Genomic DNA, 27574 nt, shown 5'->3' with positions numbered 1-27574 from the left:
CATCCTGTCCCTCAGAGCCTGGAGGCCAAGGCGTGAATGGGCCATGGAGACGCAATTCCCCTTTTGTCCCCAGAGCTGGTCTCTCCAGGCCGGATTTCAAGAATATTAATAGGGCCTTCGAGTGGCAGTTGCAGGGCCCTGGGCTGTGCTGCACCTGCTCTCAGGCTGGGAGAGGCCGAGGGATTCTAACTCCCAGCCCCTCAGAGCAGCGACTCACTGGCAAGAACTGAAGAACCAAGTCACTAAATGCCGTATCACCATCTGACATTGTTTCTGTCCAGGTGTGAGAAGGGGAAGTTCCAGCCGCCAGCGGAGATCTCCCCTGAACTGGAAGGACAAGTCAGTGGTTTCTCCATGAAAACTACTGCTCTCTCCAAGACTCTGAGCAAGTTCAAAGGTACCTACAAGGGATCTAGGAGGGGAAAGTGAGTTAATGGAATGTGAAAGGCTCTGTTCAATTGATTCACAATTAGGTTGTGCTTCTATTTAATTGCTGGGTGAAAATGGCACAAACTTGGGGTCGACCACACACAGGTTGATTGATTAAAAATCTTATTTGTTCCAAAAGTATCTTGTGCCATTAGAGTTACCATTAGAGAGAGAGAGAGATAGTGGTGTTAGTCTGTATTCTATCAAAACAAAACACTAGTCATGTAGTGCTTTAAAGGCTAACAAAATAATTTATTAGGTGACAAGCTTTTGTGGGACAGACCCTCTTCTTCAGACCATAGCCATACCAGAACAGACTCGATATATGAGGTCCAAAAATTGTTACCAAGGTTAACAAATCAGAATAATTGTTCTTCAGGTTGGTAAATCAGAAGAGCAGATGGACAGTGGGGTGTGTGGGTGTATGTAAGGTGGGGAAGTTAAGAGTTAGAAAAAACATTGAAGTATGTAAAAGAGTCCTTATAACAGCTCAGGTAATTGCTGTTGCTGTTCAAACCACATGTTAATCTGTCAAATTTGAATATGAATTTGATAGAACAAGAAGCAATAAGCTTAAACTGCAGCTAGGGAGGTTTAGGTTGGACATTAGGAAAAAGCTCCTAACTGTCAGGGTGGTCAAACACTGGAATAAATTGCTTAGGGAGGTTGTGGAATCTCCATCTCTGGAGATATTTAAGAACAGGTTAGATAAATGTCTTCCAGGGATGGTCTAGGTAGTGCTTGGTGCTGCCTTGAGGGCAGGGAGCTGGACTCCATGACCTTCTGAGGTCCCTTCTAGTCCTCATATTTAGTGAGTTTGAATTACACAGTGAGGAGGGAGAAACAGTAACAGGAAGCTTGGAAATGGCAGAGATGTTTAATGACTTCTTTGTTGCAATCTTCAGTGGGAAGTCTGAGGAAGGAATGCCTAATGTAGTGAGTGCTTCTGGGAAAGGGATGGCTTTAGAAGATAAAATAAAAAAGAACAAGTTAAAAATCATGTAGAAAAGTTAGATGTCTGCAAGTCACCAGGACCTGATGAAATGCACCCTAGAATACTCAAGGAGCTGATAGAGGAGGTAGCTGAGCCTTTAGCCATCATCTTTGGAAAATCAAGGGAGACAGGAGAAATTCCAGAAGACTGGAAAAAGGCAAATCTAGTGCCCATCTATAAGCAGAGGAATAAGAACAACCCAGGAAACTACAAACCAGTCAGCTTAACTTCTGTGCCAGGAAAGATAATGGGACAAGTAATTAAGGAAATCATCTGTGAACATTTGGAAAGTGGAAGGTGATAAGGAACAGCCGGCATGGATTTGTAAAGAACAAATCATGTCAAACCAATCTGAGAACTTTCTTTGATAGGATAACGAGCCTTGTGGATAAGGGAGAAGAAGTGGATGCGCGTGGCGGAGTCAGTCGCACTCCTGGGCCGCAGCTGCCCTGTTTAGTCCACTGTCCCCACCGTATGAACCCAAACTCTCCTTCCCCACCCTTCCCGTTTGCCCTGCGTGGAGAAGAGCTTATAAAGGCAGCCCTGAGCAGGATCAGCTGGCCCTAATTGATTTAGGGCAGCCTACTCCTCAGCTGCTCCCACTTTGATTGCCAGCTCTGTCTCCCCTCTGTTTTCACTCCTGTCTCCCCTCTCCTGGCCCCACCCTGCCACAATGTGGTATACCTAGACTTTAGCAAGGCCTCTGGTATGGTCTTGAACGATATTCTTATCAATCAACTAGGCAAATACAACTTAGAGGGGCTACAATAAGGTGGGTGCAAAACTGGCTGGATAACTGTACTCAGAGAGTAGTTATAAATGGTTCTCATTCCTGCTGGAAAGGTGTAACAAGTGGGGTTCCGCAGGGATCTTGTGACCGGTTCTGTTTAATATCTTCATCCATGATTTAGATATTGGCATAGAAAGTACGCTTATTAAGTTCGCAGAAGATACCAAGCTGGGAGGGGTTGCAACTGCTTTGGAGGATAGGGTCAAAATTCAAAATGATCTGGACAAATTGGAGAAATGCCCTGAGGTAAGCAGGATGAAGTTTAATAAAGACAAATGCAAAGTGCTCCACTTAGGAAGATACAATCAGTTTCACACATACAGAGTTGGAAGCGGCTGTCTTGGAAGGAGTATGGCAGAAAGGTATCTAGGGATTATAGTGGACCACAAGCTAAATATGAGTCAACAGTGTGATGCTGTAACAAAAAAAGCAGACATGATTCTGGGCTGCATTAACAGGTGTGTTGCGAGCAAGACACAAGAAGTCATTCTGCTCTAGTCTGTGCTGGTTAGGCCTCAGATGGAGCATTGTGTCCAGTTCTGGGCACCGCATTTCAAGAAAGATGTGGAGAAATTGGAAAGGGTGCAGAAAAGAGCAACAAGAATGATCAAAAGTCTGGAGAACATGACCTATGAAGAAAGGCTGAAAGAACTGGGCTTGTTTAGTTTGGAAAAGAGAAGATTGAGGCGGGACGTGATAAAAGTTTTCAGGTATCTAAAAGGGTGTCATAAGGAGGACTGAGAAAAATTGTTTTGCTTGGCCTCTGAGGATAGAACAAGAGGCAATGGGCTTAAACTGCAGTAAGAAAGGTTTAGGTTGGACATTAGGAAAAAGTTCCTAACTGTCAGGGTGGTCAAACACTGGAATAAATTGCCTAGGCAGGTTGTGGAATTTCCATCTCTAGAGAGATTTAAGAACAGGTTCGATAAATGTCTATCGGGGACGGTCTAGGCAGTACTAGGTCCTGCCATGAGGGCAGGGGGCTGGACTCGATGACCTCCCAGGTCCCTTCCAGTCCGAGTATTCTATGGTTCTATGAATGTTAGTTCTGAGCATTCCCCCTGCAGGCAGTTGTTAAAGTCCCTTTTCAGTAGAACACAAACTTTCAGGTCTTTAACAGGATGACCCGCTCCATTAAAGTGCTGGCTGACGGGTTTGTGTATTTGGAGTTGTTTGATGTCTGTTCTATGTCCATTCATTCTTTGTGGAAGAGTGTTTGCCGTCTGTCCTATATACAGGGTGCGTGGGCATTGTTGGCATATGATGGCATACATGATGTTAGCTGAGGAACAGAAGAATGTGCCTGTGATTCTGTAATTAACGTGGTTAGGTCCAGTGGTGGTATCTCCAGAATAGATATGTGGAGAAAGTTGGCAATGGGGCTTGTTGCATGGAAAAGTTCCAGGATTAATATTATTGTGGTATCGACTGTGGTTGCTGGTGGGAATCCTCATTAGGTTTGGAGGTTGCCTATAGGAAAGAACAGACCAGTCACCTAGGGTCTTCTGGAGAGCGGTATCCTGATTTAAGATAGGTCGTAGGTCTTTAATGATGTGTTGCAGGGGTTTGAGTTGGGGGCTGCAGGTAAACAAGTGGGCTGTGTCTAAACTATGAAAATAACTTCGAAGTTGCTTACTTCATAGTTGAGCATCTTCCCACACCCTGCTTCAAAGTTAAACTTTGAAGATGGGCACTGCTCCATTCCCAGGAATGGAGTAAGGACTTTGAAGGAAGGGAAAATGTGTGTAGACTCTCTACTGGCTACTTTGATGTAGTGCATAACTTTGAAGTTAACTTCAAAGTTAGTTCCAAGTGTAGACGCACCCGTGGTGTTCTGTTTTTGGCTTTTTTGGGCCTGTCTTGGAGGGGTTGGTTTCTGGGTATTCGTCTGGCCCTGTCGATTTGTTTTTTATTTCTCCTGGTGGGTAATTCAGGTTTCTGAATGTTTGGTGGAGATCTTGGAGTTTTCGGTTTCTGTCAGTAGGATCAGAGCAGATGTGACTGTATCTCAGGGCTTGACTGTAAATGATGGATTGTGTCATGTTACCACTAGAGTGAGAAATGACAGACGCTTGGACAGAAATACTTCCCAGTTCCCTTCTCTTGGGGCATAGGCAGGTCATGCTGCATTTCCCCTCTGATGCTCTAACTAACCCTATGACAGCTGAAATGTTCTGTACATCCTGATTATAACTTCACTAGCAGATTCACCCAGCATTGCTCAGGTCCTTAACTCAATTTGGGGTTGTTTGACAGTAAACGGAAAAGTCCATCCTTCACTGAAATAGTTGTGTTTTTCAAAATTACAATGTTGTTTTGATGAAGTTAATTTTTATTCTGGACTTTTTTTGAAAAAAAAAATGATTAACACATTTCCATTGAATTTTTTCATACATTTTATAGAGGGGAATTTCATGAAGTGTATTTATTTTTTGTTGCTTTAAATTCTCTTTTTCTTCAGTGTGTTAACAAAAAAAAGGCAGCAGTTAATGTGGTTTCTAGTAACATTTTCTTTTTGTTTTCAAACCTTAAGCATTGATTTAGGTGTGTTGAAACAGAACATTCTTCGAAATTTCTGGAAGGTTTATTAAGAAACAAGCCTATTCCAGGTTCATCCTAAATTTTTCTGGCTCATCTTGGTTCAGTCTCTTTCAACATTTACTCGGTTGTTAATTTTGAGGACTGTCCTGGATTCAGTGATCCTGTTTGGTTTTATGAGAATAAATCCCATTCCAGGCACATCTCATTTTCCTGACACAACCAAACCCTTATATTGCTTTAAATTCTGATAAGAGGAATCCATATACTGAATTTGGAGGTCCTACCTGTTCCCATTTAGGAGGATACAAACAGACAAACTCTCTAAAATATACAGTAGAATCACAGAACTGGAAGGGACCTTGAGAGGCCATCAAGTCCAGTTCCAGCAGGACGAAGATGTGGGGAAGCGCCACTTTTGATCTATTTTGTAGCAAAAGCTAATTTGAAAAACTGGTAGAGCAATAGAATCACAGAGCTCAAGACCAGAAGGGACCAATGAATGTTTTTGTCTAATGTCCCGAAGGAGATGTTGAGTTCTCTGTCTTCATTTTTTTTATTAATGATAAAGAGAAATGAGGCATAAGAAAAGGGAACTGCCTAACAGACACGTGCATCTATATTATATATAACATTTATTTCTCTTCAATTTCAGACAAACTGAATGAAGAAATAAGTAAGTGTCATTCTCCTTCTTCTGAGAAGGTTTTGTAAGAAAATTAGATCCTCCTGTTGGGAGGTTTTTGCATAAATTTATCTTGTTCCAAACAAATCCCTTTTCTGTTTGTTTGCGGACGTGCTTTTTTATTATTACCTTTCTGTTTGGAGCTGTGAGTTGTTTTTCATGTAACTTTGTAAAATGTGGGGATTGACTAGACCGGATAAATTTCCCACCAAAAGCAAATAGAAAAACCGATGGTCAGTTCAGCAATAGAGACACAGAGCGTAAGGCCAGAAGGATTGACAAATCCTCCACTCAAGTGACCCCCAAACAGTGGGACCCACCTTCCTAGGGGTACATGCAGGAATATTCAGGAGGCCAAGGCCAGCCCACATGGGGGTGCAGAGGGAGCACTTCCTGCTCCCACTCTGCCCCCAGCCCAGCTCCCATCCCAGTCACAGCTCCACTCTGCCCCCAGTGCAACTCCCTCCCCAGCTGTAGCTCTGCTCCTCCCCTGGCTCTGCTTTCAGCCCAAACTCCTCTGCAGAGCCAGTTGTTCAGCAGTGGGGGGAAGGGCACAGACCGGTTCCATTACCGGAAAGGGGAGGGCGGGGGTTGGACAGGAAAACCCTAAACACAACCTGTCCAGTCTGAGCTCCTTCAGGGGAGAGTGTGTGGAAATAATTCCTCAGTCGGAACTGCTGTGGTGAGGATAAAGGGAAATAAAAACATTACAAGTGGGAAACCCCTAACGTGTGTGTGTCTCTTTCATCTTTAGGCAAACCGCATATGGGCATCGGTAAGTGTCATTCTCCTTCCACTGACAAGAAATGTTTGTCCCAAATCAGATCCTCCTGCGGCAGCTTCTTGCATTTGTGTGGAAGTTTTCCGTTTTCAATGTCACTTTTATGATTTTGTTGCGATATGAGACATTGGCTGTTCATTTACCTGCTTTGCTTTTTGGAGAGGTTTGTGCAACTTGTTCAAATGGGGGGAACGCTCAGTTGGAATACAGTCAGGGGCACTTGTTTTTTCCTTCCATTCTCCCCTCTGAAGAAAGCCATGAGCTCTGCAGTGACCCCACACTGATGGGATGAGCAGGGACTGTGTCTGTGGGTGATCCCTGCTGCAGACACAAGCAGAGGGACGGAGCCGGGATCAGAGGCGGGGGCTCTCCTGGGGCCATTACACACCCCTGGGGAGCGCCTGTGAGCAGAGCTGGGAGCTTCTTACTTTTTGCCTCTCTGCACCCACCATGATCCCAGCCTGCGCCTGTCTCTGGTACACAGGGCATCACTTTCCTCCCATCGCTAGCATGGCCCTCTCCCTCTTTCCACCAGCCGCTGTTCTACACTCCCCCTCCCTCTGCAACGGGTAATTACCCACTGGGAGAACAGGGACAGGGATCGGAGCCCCTGGCTGGCTGTGGAGCCCAGGAAAAATGAGCATCTACAGCCCCAGGCCAGCTCTGCCTGCTGCCCACCCAGCACTCCAGCCAGGGGGCGCAGCCAGGGTGAGGGAGTTGCCCAGTCTCCAGTTGGAGCGCTGGGTAGGTGGATTGGGACCTGCCCTGTGCCCTGACCCCATGACAGAAACATGACAAACATGAGGAATTGAGGGACAGGAGGTGGGAAGGGGACGCCCCCATGTTCTGACCCAGGGCCCCACAGAAACCTAATCCCCCTTCTCCCCACCACACTCGTAGCTTCTGTCTCATTCCACCACCAAACCCCTTCCCCGGTGTTAATCCCTCCCGCCCTGCCCCAGGCTAATGGACTCTTCTGCTGCTGAGCTGTGATATTCAGGGCAGGATCTATCCTGGTCGCGTGTGGCCTGTTATTCCCTGAGCTGTGACATTTCCCAGCAGGCTGGGTGCAGTGGGGAGGCCCCAGAGCAAAGTCCAGCCCAGGGGCAGCTGGGCACAGGGAGATTTAAGGTGTGTTTGGGGGAGGGGAGCTCTGTCAATGGTCACTGAGTTGGACCATCTGCCGGGGCTCCCAGAGTCTCTGGTCCCTCCCCAGGGAGAGGTGGGGGCAGGAGGGGAAAGATCCTGAGCCCCAGGCCTGGCCCAGCCGATCCTTTCACCCTGTCCCTGACCCGGCCCTGCCTGTGAGTGACTCTCCCCAGCCCTGGGCTGAGATCTGAGAGCTGTCGGGCACAGCCTGGGGGAAGGAGATTCCCTGAGTCACTCTCCAGCTGGGCCCGATTCTGTCACTGACCATCAAACCCTCCCCCAGGGCTGAGCTCTGCCCCTCACACTCTGATTCTCTCCCCTGCAGCCAATGTGACTCTGGATCCAGACACGGCTCATCCCCACCTCGTCCTGTCTGAGGGTGGGAAAAGTGTGAGACGGGCAGACACACGGCAGCAACTGCCCAACAACCCAGAGAGATTCGACACTGAGCCCTGTGTGCTGGGCTGTGAGGGGTTCACCTCGGGGAGACATTGCTGGGAGGTGGAGGTGGGGGATGGGTGGTCCTGGGCTCTGGGGGTGGCCAGAGAGTCTGTGAAGAGGAAGGGATGGATCAGCCTCAGCCCTGAGGGGGGATCTGGGCTGTGCGGCGGTGGAACGGTCAGTTCCAGGCTCTCACCTCCCCTGTGACCCCCCTGCCTCTGTGCCGGGCCCCCCGCAGGATCCGGGTGTGTCTGGACTGTGACTGGGGGCAGGTGACATTTATCGATGCTGATGCCGAGGCCCCGATCTTCGCTTTCCCGCCGGGCTCCATCCCTGGGGGGAGAATCCAGCCCTGGCTGGGGGTGTGGGACCGTAGCTCCCGGCTCCGACTGTGTCCCTGAAATCAGCCTCTCTAGCCTCAGTCTCTATGACCTTGGAGACTCCCATCTCCCTAGCCCCTGGCTCAGCTCTGTGATCCCTGGATGCCCCTTCCTCGTCCCTCCCTGCAGCCCCAGGGACAGGAGGGGGAGAGAGATGATCCCCTGGGGCTGGCAGAGGGGCCTTGAGAGGCAGATATGGGGCTGGGCAGGGGCAGAACTAACAGCCAGGCTACTGCGGGGGCAGGACACAATTAATTAATGAGGGTTGTGCAGGAGCAGGAGCTGGATGCAATTTGTACCGATCTGTGTTCTTAGATCTCACTGGGGTCTGTCAGGTATTTACAGTAAATAAAGCAGGAAAGACAATTCTGATATGTTTGTTGCTTTTTCATTTCCTGGCATCAGTTGCTGGGGGCAGAGTGGTGGGTTTGGTTCCCTGCTCACTCGGATCCCCCCAGCCCCAACAGGGAACAGACCAGCACGTCCCTGTGCTGAGGTGGGGCATTACTGCAATGTAAAATGAACATGCAAAATATGATGGCAACTGCTCTTCTCTGCTTGTACCAAATCTTCTGCCAACGAGGCCAAGGGAGGTGTCTGGTGATTGGCTGAATCTCTTTATTCGGCTCAGATGTTTGTACAATTGTAACTCGACCGGTAACAAGTATTGGCTCTGGGATTGTATTTGAAATTTTAAATTTCTAGGTGAGCACAATGAGAGGCTCGGGGGTGACCTATTGTGAGAGGGGCCTTAGCCCTGGGAAGAAGTCTGTGACAGAGACAGTCCCATAGCAGATTCCAGTGCCCAGCTGAGGGGTTTGGCTGTGGCCCTGTAACCCAGGAGACAGGCAATGGCAGATTGCCCAACAAGGCCACGGACAGGTGACCTGCTCAGGCGACTGGCACCTTGTTGGTTAACAAAGGCCCACCTGGCCGGTAAAGCTCTGCAGCTTCATTTATTTCTGAAGGAGGCTGGTGTGAGTAGGACGGTTGGTGACTTTAAAAAGCATCACCTGCATCCGACCATACGGAGAGGTCAAAAGGTCAAATTTCGGCCCTCTGCCTCAGAAAGTTTGATGAGCCCTGGTCTAGTTCATCCCTGGCCCGGCCCCTTAACCCCACGCTCCTCTGGGCTGTTGTCTCAGCTGTAGCTGGGCAGGAAAGTGACAGACAATGGACAATACTGGAGCCGAGCTGCCCCTGAGGGGGAGGGGGAGGAACAGTATCAGCTCTGGGCCTGTCCCTGGTACAGAGACACACTGTGACACTGACTGTTTCCCTCTGCAGCTTCCCAATCCCCGACTCGGGGGCCAGGAGCAGCTGCAGGCGGATGAGAGGCGGCCACATTCAGTCTGAGGCATGTGGCGCTGAGCTCAAGTGGATCTGCCAGAAGGAAGCTGCTGTGATATAGACGGGGGTGGAGGAGCTGGGTTGTGTCTCCCACGCACCCTGGGTTTAGTCTCACGGGGCAGGATTGTGGCCTTAGGCAGAGCGCCGAGTTCACTGGGACTCGGCCGCCCCACACAGGCACAGCACCTTCCCGCGGTCCTTCTCACTGGGCTGGGGCTTCGGGGTGTGATTTATACCTGCCTAAACCTGCAGTGAGTTACTGCTCGGTGTGGGGTCCCCAGGTAGTCAGGGCTGGGAGGCACCTGGCCGTCACCCGCCCCTAGCATGAAACCTTGTCTGTTCCAGCCCTGAGTCAGCTTGACAGCTACACGCACCTCCTTCCCCTCCCACGCCTCCCGCACCCTCCCCCAGACCAGGAACAAGGAAACTTTTCACGCTGGGTCCCACTTCTCATCCCTGGAGCTAGCAGGGCCCTTCCAAGCCACCTAACATCACCCCAAATGATGGCAATTTCGGTTATGTTCCTATCAAAAAGTGACCTTTGGCACCTGTACGAAAATCCGTCTGCAGCCGGTAAACACGTTGTGAATCGGTGTATAAATGTGAATACACAGACACAAAAACAGTAACAGATTTCACCAGTTTTAATGAGATGGATGAGCCTGAGACCCAGCAGCCCAAGGGGGCCTCCCCCTGGGTGTACCCCAGCACTAGACCGTGCAGACCCAGCTCTCACGCTGCAGGTCACCAGTTAGCTCCCTTCACTGGTCAGCGTCCGCCTGGAGTGTCCAACCCTGGTCACAGGTCACCCAGCTGCTGCTTCCAGTCGTTCCACCCCCTAAACTCCACGTGAGCGTCAGCTCCACGCCCGCTTCGCTGGGATCTGTCCTTAGGGCGGTGCAGTGGAAGAGCATCACATGCAGCACCCAGATTCCCACAGTGGCAAAGAGAAACCCTGGGAACAAATGATTATCTCTAAAATAAAATTAAACATTTTCTGGGGCTGAGTCTTAACTAACGAGCTGGTCTCCTGTCTAACCAAGTCCTGCTCACCCTAAACCGCTTCCCACTCCAAAGGCACATCACACCAGTCCTGTGTCTTTGTTCTCAAACAGCACGTGTGCACGCGCACACACACACACACGCTCTCCCTGTAGCTTTTCTCCTTTCACAATCTCTCGGTTCGCTCCTTGCTCAGTGCACAATACACAGCTGCTCAAATGGGAGCGCATCATTAAAGCCTGTGAGGGGTTAAACCCAGAGAGTGGGTGCCCTGTTGGCAAGCAGCCCGGTGAGCCAATGGGAAAAGAGGGGGGATTTTTTATTTGAAGCAGTTACCTGCCGAGAGGCCTTTTTTGCTGGGGTCAGGGGAGAGAGAGAGAGACATTTAAGCCTGAACAGGGTTTAAGGAGGTCAGTAACTAGCCAGGCCACAAGGTGATCTGGGCAGACAGACATGTAAGTAGCAAGGAAATGTTTTGTCAGATGTGATCAGGTTATTTTTAGCTTGGGGTTGGTGCAGGACGTCTCAGGCTGGGTGATGGACACTCACTGTCCACTCTAACTTTTAAACTGAATCCCAGGGAGACAATTCTCTCTGCTGTATTCTCCCTTTCTTTAGTTGCCTGGTGTTCCAGAGCAATTAAGGCTGTGTCCATGCTACAAAAATAGCTTCGAAGTTGCTTACTTGGAAGTAAACACCCAAGCTGAGCATCTCCACACACCTTACTTCAAATTTAAACTTCGAAGTCGGGCACTGCTCCATTCCCAGGAATGGAGTGAGGACTTCGAAGTGGCCGGCTACTTTGGTGTAGTGCCTAACTTCCAAGTTAGTTCCAAGTGTAGACGCCCCCTAAGTGTGCTTTATCACGTAACTCTTTTGTTTTGTTAATGAATCACCTGTTCTTTTCTGCGTCTGATCCTGTATCCTAGAGCAGGGTCTGGGTATATACAGACCCAAGACTGAAAGGGCAGCTATCAGATTGCAGCTTAATTTCTTCCTATTTGTTTCCAGCTCTCTCCCAAGAGAGGGGTCAGAGCTTGGGGTTGCCCCACAGGGAGACATCCCAAGTGTGTCTGCTGGGGTTCTAAAGTGGGGTTTCTCACTTGGGTGGTGGCAGCTACCTCCCAGGTCAGGCAACCTGTGACCTTGGGAAGCTTTCTAAGCAGAAGCCGACAGGGACAAGATGTTTTTAAGGTGGCCTGCTCCCGCTCCACTGCATTGACAGCAGCTGCCCAGCAGGGGGAGGCTGGAGCTGAAAACTCAGGAGACCCCCGATTTACATGGTTTCTATTTACAAGTTTCTTGCAATAACAGGAGTCGAAATCATGAGTGGAGGGGAGCCGGGAACCAGGCGGCAGCTTTGCTCCCAGCTCCCCTCTGCTTGCTGAAGTCGGGAAACTGACCAGCACTGCTGTACCTGTACCTGGCTCTGGGCTCCCCATCGCTCACAGGTGCAGGGAGCCTGGTGCAGCCAGGACTGGGGGACCTGATGGTGATAGGACCCCTCCCCTCCCAGGTCCTGACTTATTCAGAATTGGACATGTGGTTGCTCAGGAATGTAACCGACCCATAACTCGGGGGTCTGCTGTGCAGGGCAATTTTTACGTAGAGACTTTCCAGTTTGTCCGATGTATATGGCAGAGGGGCATTGCTGGCACATGATGGCATAAACTACATTGGTAGATGTGCAGCTGAATGAACCCACGATGGTGTGGCTGTCCATGATGACAGTAGCTCCTCTCTTATCTGCCTCTTTGATTAATCAGGTCTGACTACCAGAAGGAGGCTTCCAGACAACTCTGCAATACCAGATTTTACAGGCTACTTTCCTCAGACCCCACCGAGGAATACACTAAAAAGCTACACTGTCTGCTCAGGACACTCCCTACACAAGCACAAGAACAGATCTACACCAACACACCTCCAGAGCCCCGTCCAGGGTTATTCTACTTACTACCCAAGATCCACAAGCCTGGAAATCCTGGACACCCCATCATCTCCAGTATTGGCACTCTCACTGAAGGACTGTCTTGTTATGTGGACTCTCTCCTCAGACCCTATGTCACCAACACCCCCAACTACCTCCGCGACACCACTGACTTCCTGAGAAGGCTGCAATACGTTGGTGACCTACCAGAAAACACTATCCTAGCAACCATGGATGTAGAGGCTCTGTATACCAACATCCCACACAAAGATGGAATAAATGCTGTCCGGAACAGTATCCCTGATGATGCTACAGCACATCTGGTGGCTGAGCTCTGCAACTTTATACTCACACACAACTATTTCAGATTCGGTGACAATATATACCTTCAAATCAGCGGCACAGCTATGGGTACCCGCATGGCCCCTCAATATGCCAATATTTTCATGGCTGACCTAGAACAACGCTTCCTCAACTCTCGTCCACTAACACCCCGGCTCTATTTGTGCTACATTGACGACATCTTCATCATCTGGACCCATGGGAAGGAGACTCTGGAGGAATTCCACCGGGACTTCAACAACTTCCACCCCAACATCAAGCTCAGCCTGGACCAATCTACACAGGAGATCCACTTCCTTGACACTACCGTGCTTATACACAATGGACACATCAGTACCACCCTGTACCGTAAACCCACTGAGCGCTACGCCTACCTCCATGCCTCCAGCTTCCATCCCAGACACACCACACGATCCATCGTTTACAGCCTAGCACTTAGATATAACCGCATTTGTTCCAACCCCTCCGACACAGACAAACACCCACAGGATCTGCACCAAACATTCCTGAGACTGCAATACCCACCTGAGGAAGTGAGAAAACAAATCAACAGAGCCAGACGTGTGCCACGAAGCCTCCTACTACAGGACAAGCCCAAGAGAGAAACCAACAGAACACCACTAGCCATCACCTACAGTCCTCAGCTAAAACCTCTACAGCGCATCATCAGGGATCTACAACCCATCCTGGACAATGATCCCCCACTTTCACAGGCCTTGGGAGGCAGACCTATCATTGCTCACAGACAACCTGCCAACCTAAAACAAACCCTAACAAGCAACTATACACCGCACCACAGTCACTCTATCTCAGGGACCCACCCATGCAACAAACCTCATTGCCAGCTCTGCCCACATATACACACCAGCAACATCATTACAGGACCTAACCGGATCAGCCACACCATCGTGGGCTCATTCAGCTGCACATCTACCAATGTAATTTATGCCATCATGTGCCAGCAATGCCCCTCTGTCATAGACATCGGACAAACTGGACAGTCTCTACGTAAAAGAATAAATGCACACAAATCCGACATCAGAAATGGCAATATACAAAAACCCATAGGAGAGCACTTCAATCTCCCAGGACACACAGTAGCAGATTTAAAAGTAGCTATCCTGCAGCAAAGAAATGTCAAGACCAGACTCCAAAGAGAAATTGCTGAGCTACAATTCATCTGCAAAGTCAATACCCTCAGCTCAGGATTAAACAAAGACTGTGAATGGCTGGCTAAATACAAAAGCAGCTTCCCCTCTCTTGGAGTTCACACCTCCAGATCTACTGATGACAAAACAACTCAGCCTGCCTGACTGAGCTAACCTCGTTACCCCCAGCCTTGCTCTGGCCTATTTCTACCTGGCCTTGCAGATTTCCAGGACCAGCATCTGAAGAAGTGAGTTAACTCACGAAAGCTCATGCTCTAAACTTTTCTGTTAGTCTATAAGGTGCCACAGGACCCTTCGTTACTGTAACCTTGGGGTGGGTTATGGTCATTAAATAAGCTGTTTCTATCTTAGACTCTGTGCTTGTGGGCGGTGGGGGGAAGAACCTCCTTACAGGCACCCAGCAAGTAGTAGTAGTAGTAGTAGTAGTAGGCATCCTTCAGTCTGCACAGACTATGGATCGCGCCCTTTAAAGTTTCAATTGAAGACTTCATTTACAGCGTCTATTGTGACTATAAAGACCCACATGAGAGTGACAGTCCTTGCTGCATCTCTTGCAGATGTAGTGGGTGTCTGGCAAGTCCTTATTGTGCTTTCTGTGCGCTCGCTTCTCCTCTGCTAGCTGTCTGATCTTCAGCTCACCCTTCTGAAGGCCCTTGTGTAACCCCTGCCCCCATCTGCTGCGGTCATCTGCTAGTTCTTCCCAGTTGTCCAGCTCGATGTCTACCTCTCTGAGGTCTCTCTTGCAGACATCTTTGTAACACAACTGGGGGCGTCCAGGGGGTCTTTTGCCAGAGGCTAGCTCACCATACAGGATGACTTTTGGAATCCTTCCATCGTTCATCCTGTGGACGTGGCCAAGCCAGCGGAGCCGACGCTGCCTGAGGAGGGTGTGCATGGTTGGGATTCCAGCTTGCTCGAGAGCGGCAGTGTTGGTAACTCTGTCCTTCCATGATATTCCAAGGATGCGCCTGAGGCAGCGCAAGTGGAAGACGTTCAGCCTCTTTTCCTGGCGGGCATACAGGGTCCAAGTCTCGCTGCCATAAAGGAGGGTGCTGAGGATGCAGGCTCTGTAGACTTGCATTTTGGTGTGAGTGTACAGCTTGTTGTTATTCCACTCTCTTGCTGAGTCTGGACAGAGTTGTGGCCGCTTTTCCGATCCTCCTATTTCGCTCAGTGTCCAACGACAGGGTGTCAGTGATGGTGGACCCGAGGTAAACGAACTCATGGACAACCTCTAATGTATAGTTGTCAATGCTGATTGATGGGGATTCAGCAACATCTTGACCAAGTACATTTGAATTCTTTAGGCTGATGGTAAGCCCAAAGTCCTTGCACGCTTTGGAGAACCGATCCAGCAGTTTTTGAAGCTGGTCTTCTGTGTGAGACACTACAGCAGCATTGTCTGCGAACAGCATGTCTCTGATGAGGACTTCTCGCACCTTAGTCTTAGCTCTCAGCCTTGCAAGATTAAACAGTTTCCCATCAGATCTTGTGTGCAGCAAGATGCCCTCTGTTGAAGATCCAAAGGCTGCTTCAGGAGGAGTGCGAAGAAGATCCCGAACAATGTCGGAGCAAGCACGCATCCTTGTTTGACGCCGCTCCTGATTCTGAAAGCATCCGATAATGCGCCGTCATATTGGATGGTTCCTCATGTTTTCGTGGAACGACTGGATCATCTTGAGTAACCGTGGAGGACAGCCTATCTTGTGGAGCAGTTTGAACAGACCATCCTTGCTGACCAAGTCAAAAGCCTTGGTCAAGTCGATGAAGGCTATGTAGAGTGGCTTTCTCTGCTCCCTGCACTTCTCCTGCAGCTGCCTTAGAGAGAAGACCATGTCAACGGTAGACCTCTCTGCACGGAATCCGCACTGCGATTCGGGGTACACCCTCTCAGCAATCTTCTGGAGTCTGCCAAGGATGACGCGAGCAAACAGTTTACCAGTGACGCTTAGGAGGGAGATTCCACGGTAGTTGTTGCAGTCGCTTCTGTCTCCTTTGTTCTTATACAATGTTACAATGTTAGCGTCAGGCATATCCTGTGGAACCTCACCCTCTTTCCAGCACAGGCACAGCAGCTCATGCAGGGGTTCCAGGAGTGTGACCGCGGCACACTTGATCACCTCTGGTGGTACCATCCTGGCCTGGGGCCTTTCCTGCTGCAATGCTGTCGATGGCTGTCTTCAGTTCATCCACAGTCGGTTCTTGATCCAGTTCGTCCATTACTGGTAGGAGCTCGACGGCATCGAGGGCTGCGTCAACCACAACATTCTCGCGTGAGTACAGCTCGGAGCAGCGCTCGACCCAGCGCTCCATCTGTTTGGCTTTGTCAGCGATGACTTCACCAGATTTGGATTTCAGAGGTGCCACCTTGTTCTGGGTGGGTCCTAATACCTTCCTCATACCCTCGTACATTCCTCTGAGATTACCAAAGTCGGCACAGGTCTGGATGCTGCTGCATAGCTGGAGCCAGTGGTTGTTGGCACAGCGCCTGGCTGTCTGCTGTACTGTTCTTCTGGCCTCTCTAAGCGCTTGCTGGGTACTCTGGCTCGGTGAGCGTTTGTACTCCAGGAGTGCAGCGCGCTGCTTTTCAATGGCTGGAATCATCTCATCGGAGTTAGCTTCGAACCAGTCGTTCGTGTTTCTAGCTCTTCTTCCAAACACCGACAAGGCCGTGTTGTAAACTGTATCCCTCAGATGTTGCCATTTGGATGTCGCATCGACGCCCCCATGGCCGTTGCACAGATTTTCCTGGTGGGTCTCTCTGAACTTTTCAGCTTTCTCCGAGTTTGCCGTCTTTCTGGCGTCAATGCGGGGCCTTCCAGCAGGTTTACAGCGGTACAGCTTCTTGGGTCTCAGCTTGAGCTTGGAGCAAACGAGAGAGTGATCTGTGCTTGTGGGCAGCGGGGGGGGGGGGGGGGGGGAAACCTCCTTACAGGCACCCAGCAAGTGGGGTGAAATTATCCCAGGCCACTGGGTGGGGGCTGGAGCCGGTTGGTTGTATCCTTGACAGGAAACCCCCCCAGGAGTTAAACCTGGCCCTTCTGGCAGGCACCTGGCATGAATAGAAGGGTTCCATAAGTGGGGACTCGTCCAGGATGTCTTTTGCTGGGTAGTACCCCTCACAAGCACATATATATAACATGGTAAGAAGCCCAGTTCTGTTGTTGCAGGATAAGTTAGAGTTTACACCATGGCTGGCTGTGTGCTAGAAGACTGGTGTGAGGAGTTGAGTGCCGATCCTCGGAACTGTATATGAGTATTGGGGATACCTGAGGGTACGGAAGATGGCCCAATTGAGGCCCTTCTAACAAAAGCCATTGATTCTCTAACGAGGTGTCACATACAGGGGCGTAGACCTCAAGTAGAGGACACAGCCTTTGTGGTGCTGTGTGAACTGCCAGTGGCTGTGGACTCTTTGCAGATCCCAAGTGAGAGAGACTCCCATTGGCACACTGAAAGTTGTGATCAGCAAGGCCTTTGCAAGGGGCCCTGCCTCACGTGCCGGGGTTGAGGAGAAGGTTATCGCCTTCTTGGCACGGGAAGGAAAGACTACGGCAGATGTGTTGAGTTTACTGAGTGCCGAACCATCGGCCCCTGGCTCTTCAATGGCTCTACGGTGTCAGCGCGCTGCAGCCAGGGGGCGGGCTGCATGCAGATTAGGTGTTTTAATTAGGTGTTTCTAGTTTTAAAGCTGAATTATGAGGTGGGAGAGGTTTTGCTTTGAGCAGCTAGAAAGGAGCTGCAGGATGAAGAAAGTAGGTGTACTTGCCCATCTGTGAAAATCTTGTTGCAATGCTCACGTGTGATCCATTGGGCTGAGTCATTGTGATGTTTAAAAGTGTCCAGATGGGTGGGCTGTGTAAAATTTTCACAAAAGTGTATCGCTTCTCGGCCTCTTGTGGGCTCAGATCAAGCGTAGTATGGCTAGTATGGCTGTCACTCGGAAGGGAACTACAAAGGTGAGGATCTGTAAAAGCACATCTGCAAGAACAAGAAGATTCTGCGGTGCGGTATCCAGTAACACCAGCATGAGAACTTCAATGATCAACGCCAGCAGTATTGGGAGCTGTGGTCGTGATTTTCTATCTCCAGGGTTGCTGTGTGATGGAGATCTTCAAGGGACAGAACCTGGAGACTCGGAAACTACTGTCTCTGCGAAGACGACTCTCGTGGAACACATTTTGCTGGACCAGGGCTGTTCTGCTTCCCTGCCGAAGATCCCAGTTGCTGCTCCAGACTCTCCTGCTTCAGACAGGATGGCAGCCAGAGGATCCCCTTGGGATGCAGATGCTGCCTGTTCTGCTGCTGCTCCTTTGGCTTCTCATCCAGACCCAGGAGCTACCCTGTGCCTCGCTGTCCCCAGAGGAGGGATCCCTGAGAAATCTCCTGGGCTGGACTTGCCTCCTCTCTGTTCCACGTCGCCTCTGGACCGAGAAACTGCTCCAAGCTCTGTTACCCCAGGAGGACGGGCCACGGCAGTACCTCCTCCATCGGCTGGGTCTCCTGCTTGCCGTCCTACTGCCCGCTTGGCTGCACTCCTGGATCCGGAGGCTGTTCTGCGCCCTGCTACCTCAGGAGAATCAGTTGTGAAGGGACCCCTCCCGTCAGACCTACCTCCTGTCTGTTGCCCTGTCACCACTCCAACAACAACGACCCTGGACCTGGGAGCTGCTCTGTGCCCTGCTAACCTGGGAGGAGCAATTGCTTCGCAATCTTCATCGCCAGACCTGGCGCCAGCGCCCACTGGCCCTTGCAGTGCCGCCCCAGTAGCACAGCAGGTCACTGGTCCGGAGCCTCTGTATCTCGACTTCCCTATCCCGGATCACACCCTCCTCTGCCCGGACTGCTTCCCCTTCCGTGGAGTGCGGACACTGGGGGCCCTCAGCAAGCACGTGCGAGCGGCGCACAAGAAGAGGATCGCCTTCCGTTGCGGCTCCTGCCACGAGCTATTTGATACACAGAAGCAGTGTAAGCGGCACCTGCTCACCACCTGCCGAGGCCATAGTGCTCGTGTGCCCCCCACGGTTCCGATTCGTCTGGTGCCGACAACAACTCTTCCAAAGGAGCACCTGCGGCAAGCTGGAGCCGTCCTCCAGTCAGACCTGAGCTCCTCCACTGTGCGACCCGTCGCTTCCATCCCGCTATCCGGTTCCTCCACCAACGTCCCAGAGGTACGGGCTGCCCCTGTGTGCTCCAGCCAGGCGGTGGGATCTAGTTCCTCGCTCCCTGCTGCTACACTGGGAACCAGCCCGCCCTCGGGGATTCCCATCCTCGCCTCCGCTGGCCAGCGTGCACCTCCATCGCTGATTGTCCAGAACCTCTCCGACCGCTTGGACCAGCTCCTTTCCCATGTCCGGAAGACAACTGGTTCATGCAGGATCAGTGCTTCTTCGCGGGTGACCGAGCCTCGACCGTCCACTGGCAGACCCAGCCTCCCTCCGCAGACCGCTGGTCAGAGGTTGTTGACTGCCCCGCACGACTCTTCCCCGTGCCCCTCCTCAGCCTCCACTGGGATATCCGCAAGATCTCGCAACGCTGCTAAGAACTGCTCCTCTCGGGTCCTTTCCCGGCCGGACCCCTCCCAGAGGAAGTCCAATAACCACCCCAGGACTCTTGGCGTATCTGAGGGTCTTAGTTCTGGCCTTAGATCCCCTGATGCTGCAGCCTCACCACTGGAGCCCGCCGCTGCAGCGCCCAGCCAAGCTGCCTGCACCTCCGTGAGTCCACCGCCTGCCGTGCCTGAACCCGAGCCCACGTCTCATCCAGAGCGTACGCGCACCCGCAAGCGGGCTGCCACGGCGTGGCAACTTCTTTGGCTACAGGAGTTGGTGGCTGTCCGTACCTATGAGGACCTAGTAATTCTCACAGAGCGCCTGACACAAGACCTCTCCGCAGGCATAGTGGACGGCCGCAAGCGCCACCAGGAGGTTGCCCATCATCCACACCAGCCCATGACCCCTAGACTGGCCCCTGGCGGCAGGGCTGGCAGACGAGGAGACGCCGGCCGCCAGGACGACCCGGTCACTGCCACTCGCCTGCAAGGCCTCTATCGCTCTGCCCGTCGGAGGGCTATGAGGGAGATCCTGGAGGGAGCCCCGATGCACTGCTCCGTCCCTGCAGAGGAGCTCCACTCCTACTTCTCGGCCGTCTTCGAAGGGGGGCCTCCCCGTGACCAGCCAAGGCCAGACTGCCTCCCCCAGCTGCCGAGGATCCACGCCGATAACGCCCTGGAAGTGGATTTCACGCCCCATGAGGTGCTGGCTAGACTGCAACGGACTGCAAATACGGCCCCGGGAAAGGATGGCATCCGCTATTCCCGCCTTAAACAACGTGATCCCGGATGCCTGGTCCTTGCTGCCCTTTTTACCACCTGCAAGAAGTTGCGGCGTATCCCGGAGGCCTGGAAGCGGTCAATGACCATCCTCCTTTACAAGAGGGGCGACCGCGATGACCCTGGCAATTGGAGGCCCATCACGCTAAGCAGCGCCCTTTACAAACTATATGCCAGCTGCTTAGCCGCCAGGGTTACGGATTGGGCAGTTGGTGGCGGTGCTCTCAGCTCCGCGCAGAAGGGCTTCCTTTCTTGTGAGGGCTGTTACGAGCATAACTTTTTGCTCCAGGCGGCCATTGCGGAGACGAGGAGATCCCGGGGCCAGTGTGCCGTGGCCTGGCTGCACTTGGCTAATGCCTTTGGCTCCGTTCCTCATCAGCACATTTTCGATGTTCTCGCAGAGTTTGGGATCCCAGACAGCTTCCTGATCATCCTCCGTGATCTTTATAAGGACTGTGTTACAACCATCCTCGCGGCTACCGGAGAGGCCGCCCCCATCCACATCTATCGGGGCGTCAAGCAGGGTTGTCCTCTCAGCCCGATTATTTTTAACTTGGCCATGGAGCCGCTTTTGCGGGCCATCTCCAGCGGTGGGGACGGGCTGGACCTTTTCGGCGTCCGGGTCGACGTGCTGGCATACGCAGAGGACCTGGTCCTGATTGCTGACAGCGATGAGGCTCTCCAGCGAGTGCTCCACGTCGCCGGTCTGGCTGCCAAGTGGATGGGTTTGCGCTTCAATGCAAAAAAAATGCGCCTCCCTCCATGTCGACGGCAGCCTGAAGACACTCGCTAGGCCCACCGTGTTCTCTGTACAGGGCCAGCCCATGATCCCCCTGGAGGAGGGCCAGTTTTACCAACACCTGGGCACGCCGACGGGGGTCCGGATCCAGGGCACGCCTGAGGGCATCATCTGCGGGATTTTGAAGGACGCCGAACGCCTCCATGATTCCCTCCTCACACCAGGGCAGAAGATCGATGCACTCAATACATTCCTCATCCCACGCATCTGCTTTACCCTCCATGGCTCTGCGGTCGCCAAGGTCCCCTTGAATAAAGCAGACAAGACCATCCGTCACCTGGCCCGGAAGTGGATGTATCTCCCTGTAACACCTCCCACGACGCCCAGCCCCTTGGTCTAGGGCGGGCGGCAACAAACAAAAAGGGGGTTAGGGCACCAGCCCGTACTCAGTTCGGGCAGTTAGCTGCTCACCGCTACCACCATACGGGCCCCCAGCCCTCCGTCTAGGGCGGGGCAGCAGTTCAGAAGAGTTGTATAGTTCTGGGCCCAGCCCTCAGTCCAGGGCAGGGCAGCAGTCCCACGTAATAATACAGTTCTGGGCCCGGCCCTCAGTCCAGTGCAGGGCAGCAGTTCACAAGAGTTAAGCACCAGCCCAGCCCTCAGTTTGGGGCGGGGCAGCAACACAAGGGTTACAGACAGGCTCAGCGGGGGCTGAGCCTGTCAGGGAGGGGGTAGGGGGTCGCAGGCCCTCCCACTCCACTGTGACCCGGCCCAGGGGGTCGCTCACATGCAACCCCGGCAGTGGGGATCCAGACTGCAACACGCTGCCATTGGTTCCCGAGCGACATTCCCCGGGCCACTTCCTACCTCACCCTCTGTTGGCGGCAGGTCCCAGTCCATCTGGTCGAGGGGTCCTCCTAGGTCGGTCTCCTCTGGGTCATCCACCTTTGGGGGCTCCAGCCAATCGTCCATAACAACGTCGTTAGGGTAGTCAGGCAGCGGCAATACAGGAGGCGCAGGGCAGTCCTGGGTCTGAGCACTGTAAGGGTCCCCCGGGACAGCCGCTCCCGGGGCCTCTTCCAAGGCGGGGGGTCTCCACCAGCCTGAAGGTCCTGGTAGGTCCAGGAAGTCTCCTTGGGGCATACAGATCAGGGATTGCGTGGAACCTCTGGGGGCCTGTTCCTCCGGCCTGGCCAGGTAGCCACAGGCCCTCTCCCTTGGGCCCCGAGGAGCTCCTACAGGCCCGTCCTCCCTGCCCAGAGGCCCAGCCCCGAATGGTTCCTGGGTCCCGCCTTTGGCTCTTCTAGCCCTTGGCCCCACCCTCTGAGGGGCGGACCTCTGGTCTCCTGACTCTGGCCCCACCCACCAGGGCCTCTGCAGAGCTTCCCCTGCCTCCGGGTCTGCAGGAGGCCAGCTGCAGGTGCTCCTGCAGGGCTGCTGCTGCTGCCGCCGTGGGACCCACGGCTGGAAGGCGAGCATCTGGGGGCTGGCTCACCCCCACCCCCTCCATTCTCCCCCTCACCGTCTACCAGTGATCCCTCAACCACCGCCTCCCTCTGCCTTGGGACGTCGCAGGAGGCGACCCCCCCCTTAATCAGAGATGACCTCCCCACGGGAGTTGGCCAGCCCCTGGGCACCCTGGGGGAAGCAGAGTTCCCCATGCCCCCCACCTTTGGCCCCGAACCCGAGGACCCCAACACCCACCCCCTCGACCAGTTGGCACTTCCTGCCGAGTATGTCGGCACCTCGCCCCTATCCCCCTCCCCCGCCCCACCATCCGAGGAAGCCCCTCCTCCCGAGACACCTTCTCTCCATATCCCCGCTCCTGCTCCCATCTTAGCCCCACCACCCGCCATTATCCCCGCACCTTCTCCCAGCCAACACCCCGCCCCAGAACCTGCAATCCTACCCCCTCCAGACCCTCCTCCCCCTCCACTTCCTCCTCCCCCTCCCCCACTGCCCCCCCTCCCTCCCCCTCATGAACCTTCCCCTCCCTTGATGAGTCCCACCCCCCCTCCTCCTACCCCTCCCCTCGACCCCTGCCCACTCATACCTGCCCCCGAAACCGTAATCCTTCGGGAGGCCCCCCCTACATCGCCCTCTCCCAGCACTTCCGGGGCTGCTCTCCCTCCGCCGCCCTCATCCCCCCCAAAACCAGACCCCAGTCCCCACCCCAATCCTTTCTCTGGCCGTGGGGCCCAAGGGTACACGAGGCCGATGGGTACTGGAGACCCCGAGGCCTCGGCACCCCATGCGCTGGTGGGAGAGATGCGCCGGTTCTTGGAGGACATTCGTGGCTCCAAGAACAAGGTTGCTCTCGCCCTCCAGCGCTGGGGGGACTTCCACACCATCCTGAAATCCGTGAGGGCCCTTCTTAAGGAGGGCAAGGGGACCGGGAGGAGGGATGCCTCGGCTTACCAACGGGCCCGCAGCTTCCGTGACGCCCTCGTCGCCTTCGGGGTTGGTCACGGTTTGCTGCGTGGCCCTACCGGAGCCGTCGGTACTCCCTCCGGCGAGGATCCTCCCCAGCCCTCCAAATGGCGCCGATCATCTTTGCCACTTTAAATGCCAGGGGCTGCGGGTCGGGTCTCCGTAGGTGCCGAGTGCTCTCCTTCCTTCGGGAGGGGGGGTACTCGGTCACCTTCCTACAGGAGACCTACACTACCCCAGCCGCCGAAGCTAAGTGGCGGCTGGAGTGGGGAGACGGGGTCCACTTTAGTCACCTTTCGGCCCACCGGGCCGGGGTGGCGACCCTGTTCTCCCCAGACCTGCGGCCCGAGGTGCTGGGGAGCGTCGAGGTTGTGCCCGGCCGCCTGCTGTATCTCCGGGTGCGGGTGGAGGGGCTGCCTCTCCATCTCGTCAATGTCTATGCCCCGACACGCCACCCGGAGAGAACTCCCTTCTTCCGGCAGGCGGCAGCCTTCCTCGACACCATCGATCCTCGCGAGTGCCTGGTCCTCGGCGGGGATTTCAACTGCACCCTCGAGGAGCGGGACCGCACGGGGACCGAGCATGGCCAGGCCGCCGCGGGCGTCCTCAGGGAGCTTCTCATCCATCGCTCCCTGGTGGACGTCTGGCGCAGCCACCACTCGGACGACGACGCTGGTTTCACCTGCGTCCGAGTGGTGGGCCATACATCTGTACACTCCCGGTTGGACCGCATTTACATCTCACGGCACCATCTCTTCCGGGCCCACGCCTCCAGCGTGCGGCCGGCCCCCTTCTCGGACCACCACCTGGTGGCCGTGAAGGCTTCCCTCTCGCTGGGGAAGCGGGGGTCGGCCTACTGGCACTTCAATAACAGCCTGCTGGAGGACGTGGGCTTCGTGGCGTCCTTCCGGGAGTTCTGGCTGGCCTGGCGCGAGCAACGGCGTGCCTTTCCCTCGGCACGGCGGTGGTGGGATCTGGGAAAGGTGCGCGCGCGGCTTTTCTGCCGCGACTATACTCGGGGGGCCAGCCGGCGGCGGGATGCGCTGATAGGGCAGCTGGAACGGGAGGTTCTTGAGCTGGAGAGGCGTCTAGCCGCCAGCCCCAGCGATCCATCCCTCTGCGGCACGTACCAGGAGAAGAGGGACGAGCTCAGGGCCCTCGACGCCCTCCGGGCACAGGGGGCCTTGGTGAGGTCGCGAATCCAACTCCTCCGGGAGATGGACCGCGGCTCCCGCTTCTTCTACGCCCTGGAGAAAAAGAGGGGTGCCGAAAAATACATCCTCTGCCTTCTTGCGGAGGACGGCACCCCTCTTACGGATCCGGTGGAGATGCGCGAGAGGGCCCGCGCCTTCTACGCCACCCTTTTCTCCCCGGATCCGACCGACGCCGACGCCTGCAGGGTGCTCTGGGACCAACTGCCGTCGGTCAGCACGGGCGACCGGGACCGGCTAGAGCTTCCTCTCACTCTGGCCGAGCTCTCGGAAGCCCTCCGCCTCATGCCCACCAACAAATCCCCGGGCATGGACGGGCTGACCGTGGAGTTTTACCGCGTGTTTTGGGACGTCCTCGGCCCAGACCTGCTCAGCGTCTGGGCCGAGGCCTTGCAAAGCGGGGTCCTCCCCCTGTCATGCAGGCGTGCCGTCCTCGCCCTGCTGCCCAAGAAGGGGGACCCCCGCGACCTCAGGAACTGGCGTCCCATCTCGCTCCTCAGCACGGACTACAAGATCATCGCTAAAGCCATCTCCCGTCGCTTGGGGTCCGTGCTGCAGGACGTGGTCCACCCCGACCAGACCTACACCGTCCCGGGCCGTACCATCCTCCATAATCTGTCCTTGGTCCGGGATCTCTTAGAGCTTGGGTGTAGGGACGGCCTGTCGTTCGCCCTCCTGTCCTTGGATCAGGAGAAGGCGTTCGACAGGGTGGACCACGGGTATCTCCTGGGCACCCTGCAGGCCTTCGGCTTCGGACCCCGCTTCGTCGGGTTTCTCCGGGTGCTGTACGCTGCCTCGGAGTGCATGGTCAAGCTCAACTGGACCCTGACCGCTCCGGTCAGCTTCGGACGGGGAGTACGACAAGGCTGCCCGCTCTCAGGACAGCTGTACGCTCTGGCCATCGAGCCCTTCCTCTGTCTCCTTCGTCGACGGTTGATGGGGATGGTGCTTCCAGAGGCAGGGCTGCGGCTAGTCCTGTCGGCGTACGCCGACGACGTGCTCCTCGTGGTTCAGGACCCGGGAGACCTGGCGCGTCTGGAGGCTTGCCAAGCTATCTACTCGGCGGCCTCCTCCGCCCGGGTCAACTGGGTCAAGAGCTCTGGCCTGGTGGTCGGGACTGGATGGCAGACGAGCCGCCTCCCGCCCGCGCTTCAGGCCATCCGGTGGAGCGCGGGTCCGCTGCTCTATCTAGGCGTCTTTCTATCCGCCACGCATCCCTCTCCGCCGGAAAACTGGCAGGGTTTAGAGGGCAGGGTCGCTGAGCGGTTACGGAGGTGGACAGGGCTGCTCCAGTGCCTCTCCCTGCGGGGGAGAGCACTGGTGCTGAACCAACTCGTCCTGTCCATGCTCTGGTACCGCCTCAGCACCCTGGTCCCACCCCCGAAGTTCCTGGACCAGCTCCAGAAGTTAATCCTGGAGTTTTTCTGGCCAGGACTGCACTGGGTCTCTGCAGGGGTACTCCACCTCCCCCCGGAGGAGGGAGGACAGGGCCTGACTTGCATGCGCACTCAGGTCCATGTCCTCCGCCTCCGGGCCCTGCAGGGACTTCTCAACGCCAACACCAACAGTGCAGATAGTCCGGCATGGAGTACGCTGGCGCATGCTTTCCTCCGCCGTCACCGAGGGCTCCGATACGACCGGCAGCTCCTTTATTTATCTTGGAGAGACCGTCCGCGAGGCCTCTCGGAGCTGCCGGCCTTCTACCAGGACCTCCTCCGCACTTGGCGGCTGCTCGCAGCCTCCAGGTCTTTAGGGGCCACCACGGGGGAAGACCTCCTCGCGGAGCCCCTGCTACACAACCCCCACCTTCGTGTGCAGGCGGCGGAGTCTCCCGTGGTGCGCCGGAGGTTGGTCCTAGGTGGAATCACCAGGGTCGGAGACCTCCTGGACTACGACCGGAGAGACTGGATGGAGGCCCCGGCGCTCGCTCAGCGCATGGGGCTCTCCTGCCTACGCTCTCCCCGTCGCGTACTCGAGGAGGTGAAGGCCGCCCTGCCGCCCACTGCTCACGTCTACCTCGGCCGGGTCCTGCGAGAGGGTGCGCCCCGCCCCCCTCTCACTCCTAGCCCTCCGGACCTCTCCGTGGGCCCCCGGCTTCGCGATCCTGCCCGCCCCCCTCCCCTCCACCACCCCAGCCGGCTGCATACCTTGCAGCCGGTCCCCTTCCGAACCGCGCCTAGACACCTTCTGTACGCGCTCGTGCTTCACACGCTCCACTTCCCCACCCTCGTGTCCCGCCCCGACCACAAGTGGCGGGACCTCTTGCCGCCATCGGAGGGTGGGGAGCCCCGGTGGGCCAGCCTCTATTCCACCCTGGTCCCGCGGCCCACCGGGGACATCAGCTGGAGAATCCTCCATGGAGCGGTGAGCACGGGCGTGTACCTGGCACGGTTCACCCCCATCCCAGACACCTGCACCTTCTGCGGCATGAGGGAGAACCTGGCGCACATCTACGTTGAGTGCGCCAGGCTGCAGCCCCTCTTCCGGCTCCTCCAGAACCTCCTCTTGAGGTTCTGGCTGCACTTCTCCCCGCACCTCCTTATCCTGTCACACCCTGTCCGCGGCCCCACAAAGTCGCGGGACCTCCTCGTCTGCCTCCTCCTGGCCACGGCCAAAATGGCCATCTACAAAACCAGGGAGAGGAGGCTGGCAGAGGGGGCGACCTGCGACTGTGGGGCCTACTTCCGTTCCTCCCTTCGCTCACGAATCCGAGCGGAGTTCCTCTGGGCGGCGTCCACCAACTCCCTGGACACCTTCGAGGAGCGGTGGGCGCTGTCCGGGGCCCTCTGCTCGGTATCCCCTTCCGGCTCCCTCGTTCTAAACCTTTGACCCTCACTCCCATCCCTGTTTTTTTTCCTTTGTTGTCCCCCGTATTTATTTGGTGAC

General features: G+C 54.7%; 1 protein-coding gene across 1 annotated transcript in view; it reads left to right on the top strand.

Moving 5' to 3' along the window:
* The window catches only part of LOC142024608 (uncharacterized), a 94212-nt gene that overhangs the window by 4983 nt on the left and 61655 nt on the right, over nt 1–27574 (top strand). The window contains 8 exon segments of the mRNA XM_075016739.1: nt 282–397; nt 5407–5427; nt 6191–6211; nt 7692–7952; nt 7955–8198; nt 18734–20996; nt 21124–21411; nt 25677–25693. Of these exon segments, the coding sequence (XP_074872840.1) occupies nt 282–397; nt 5407–5427; nt 6191–6211; nt 7692–7952; nt 7955–8198; nt 18734–20996; nt 21124–21411; nt 25677–25693 (3231 nt within the window).

This window comes from Carettochelys insculpta, chromosome 22, assembly GCF_033958435.1.
Source record: "Carettochelys insculpta isolate YL-2023 chromosome 22, ASM3395843v1, whole genome shotgun sequence".
Taxonomy (NCBI): Eukaryota; Metazoa; Chordata; order Testudines; family Carettochelyidae; genus Carettochelys; species Carettochelys insculpta.
This window is presented reverse-complemented; position numbering and strand designations above follow the sequence as displayed.